This window comes from Manis pentadactyla, chromosome 7, assembly GCF_030020395.1.
Source record: "Manis pentadactyla isolate mManPen7 chromosome 7, mManPen7.hap1, whole genome shotgun sequence".
Classification (NCBI taxonomy): Eukaryota; Metazoa; Chordata; class Mammalia; order Pholidota; family Manidae; genus Manis; species Manis pentadactyla.
This window is the reverse complement of record NC_080025.1, coordinates 138,711,807-138,714,767: the sequence shown is the minus strand read 5'-3', so window position 1 is coordinate 138,714,767 and position 2,961 is coordinate 138,711,807. Positions and strand designations below refer to the sequence as shown.

The 2,961-nt window shown below is 47.1% G+C and overlaps 1 protein-coding gene across 1 annotated transcript; it reads right to left on the bottom strand.

The window, feature by feature from the left end:
• Positions 1-679: 679 nt before the first annotated feature.
• Positions 680-1,606, bottom strand: LOC118932633 (olfactory receptor 6B1). Its single transcript, XM_036926254.2, has one exon. The coding sequence runs from the start codon at positions 1,604-1,606 to the stop codon at positions 680-682; it is 927 nt and encodes a 308-aa protein (XP_036782149.2).
• Between the last annotated feature and the right edge of the window lie 1,355 nt (positions 1,607-2,961).

Here is a 2,961-nt window from a genome sequence, read left to right as displayed (position 1 = left end):
CCTAGAGGATAAAAGCATGTTACAATGCACAGAAGGGAAATACAAAATTCAGTACAAAGCAACTATATGTTATATCAGAAGACAAATATAATTGTATACAGGTCATGTATAGCTAACTGAAAGCACTTTAGCTATTTGAAGCAGAAAGGTATTTAATACAGGGAACCAGGTGCTTACAAAAGGTGTTGGGAGGAGTAGAGGAGAGGTCTTTAGTCTCTGTCATCAAGACTGACTCCAACACAATATCCAGGATGGTATTGCAGAGGGTGCTGCCTCAGTCAGGGAGCCGGGAATCCAGGAAGCTGGGAAGTCAGGAAGCCATCACAAAATCTGTTGGCCCCAAAGCTTTAACACTTGCTAAATCCTAAAATAGTTCACTCATTCACTGCCATCTCTCCCCATGTAGCTCAGATATTTACTCACAGTCTTAGAAACCCTCCTTTAGGTCACAGCCAAAGAGCATTCTCTATGCAGGCAGCATGCTCTCAGAGCACAGACCACATGTGCAGGTGCAGACCTCACGGAACAACCAAGAGCCTGTGGTTGGTGCAGATGTGGTGATGTCATACTGACATGAGTAACACCCGACTGAGGCATTAAAGGAGAACGGATAGAGGATGGAAGAACAGGTACCAGACCAAAGTATTTCTTCCTGATAACTTGTAATAGACTAGTCCAATCAGATGGCCTGGCAATAGGCCAGTTTCTTCAGAGCTTCTTTGACCTCTCGGTTCCGTAGGCAATAAATGAAAGGGTTGAGAGCAGGGGTGACAATGGCATAGAAGATGGAAATAACTTTGTTCATGTTGAAGGCATGGATGGCTCGGGGCCGGGCATACATGAAAATAGTGGCTGAATAGAAGATGGTGACCACCACGAGGTGGGAGGCGCAAGTAGAGAATGCTTTCTGCTTTCCTGTGGGCATGCGTAGAACAGTGGCCAGAATGCATCCGTAAGACAGCACAGTGATGGAGAGGGGGAAGAGGAAGATGAGCAGTGCCAGGACAAAGTCCACCAACTCAGCCTTGGACATGTCTGTACAGGAGAGATTGAGGACCGGAGAGATGTCACAAAAGAAGTGGTTGATGACATTGGGGCCACAGAAGCCAAGGTGAGAGATGAAGTAGATCTTAGCCAAGGAGATCCCAAAGCCAGTGGCCCAGCAACCAAGAGCCAGACAGAAGCAGAGCCGGTGGCTCATAACAGTTGGGTAGTGGAGCGGACGGCAGATGGCCACATACCGGTCATAGGCCATGGCAGCGAGCAGCACACATTCTGTGCACATGAGCGCGATGAAGAAGTAAAGCTGTATCATACAGTGAGTAAAGGGAATGCTGTTGCTCGCAGACCAAAAGCTAAACAGCAACTTGGGTACAGTCACGGAGATGTACCAGGTCTCCAAGAAGGACAGGTTGGCCAGGAAGAAGTACATGGGCTTGTGCAGTGCCCGGTTCTGCTGCACCAACAGGATGATGACAACATTTTCAGCCACTGTCAGAATATAGGCACCAAGGAACATCAGGAACATGGCTACACGCATGCCCCAGTTCCCGGGAAACCCCACCAAAATGAATTTGGTGACTTGTGTCTGGTTCTCTGCTTCCATATCAGAGACACAGGGCTTAGCTCCCCTGGGAGGAAAAATCACGTGGTCAGACTCCATGGTCCAGTTAGAATCTTCCACCCTTTGCCTTCTCTGACTAGCAATAATAGTAGCAGATATCACTTATTAATAATAAAACATAGGCTAGACTATACACTGAGTACATTACATATATAATTTAATTCTCACATAGCCCCTTTCCATATGTTATTATGCCCATTTTAGTAGGGAAGAAACTGAACCTTGGGGTGGTATTGAGTAACTTACCAAGTTCCCACTGGTAGCAGGGCAGGAGTCACATTCAAGTCTAAGTCTAAAGCTCACGCTCTACCTAATATTCTATACCACCTTCACAACTACCCCAAAATTAAACAGCATCAACCTCCATATTTCAGGTTACCATTGCCAATCCCTAGGGACACACCCAGTCTCACTGGCCCATCTACCCAGAGATCTGGAAGTTCTTCCTTGTAACTCACTTCCCCTTACACACCATTACTTTCTTTCTCCCAAGCATGGAGATGGGAGAGTGGCTGTCGCTGTCTGTGCGGCGCATGAAAGGCCAGACCAAGAAAGTCAGGCTTGTCAGTATCAAAGACCTGGACCTCAGTCAAGTACCAGATCTGCCCCTCATTCTCTGTATGACCCTGAAATCTTCTCCTTTCTGAAATCCAGTGTCCTCTCCTGTAAATGTGAATATTAATATTCATTCAGAATAAAGCAAATGAAATTGCATATGAGCTATAAATGACAGTAAGTGTGAAAGGGACTCTTTCTCCATATTAGGACCTTACAAATGTAGGTGTGGGCTTATAAGAGGGAGGAGACAAGCAAGCACAGTGGTGAGCAATAAACATGGGCTTCACTACCCGGAAGCTTCAAGTACTTGAGGGTGGAGCTGAGAGTCTCTGGGAGATTTTTTTAAATAAGCAAACAAAAAAGAAATGCATAGTAAAGTCTGAGATAATTTCTATGAAGGTTAAAAAATAGAAAATTATACTAGTGTGATCAAGGAAGTTCCTTCTGACCTCTGAGGAGGTAACATTTAGGCAGAGAAGGGTCCCAGGGCCCAGCCCTTGGAAGAGCTGCGGACGGAGGCAGCAGCACTGAAACGGGCCACCCTGGCGGTGCCTGACGATACGAGCAGAACTGCGAGGGGAAGGCAGGCGAGGCCAGAAGCTGCAGGGCCATGGGTCACAATCAGGGCTCTGAGCAGTGTTCTAGCTGCAACGGGAAGCAAGGAAGGGTTCCAGCTGAGTGGGGGCACATGGCATGAGTCATGCTACGTAAAAGGTGCTGCAGAAGCAGGGGTGGGTGTTGTGAGATTGGAGGGAGGCTGTTCAGAGAAGCTGACAGTA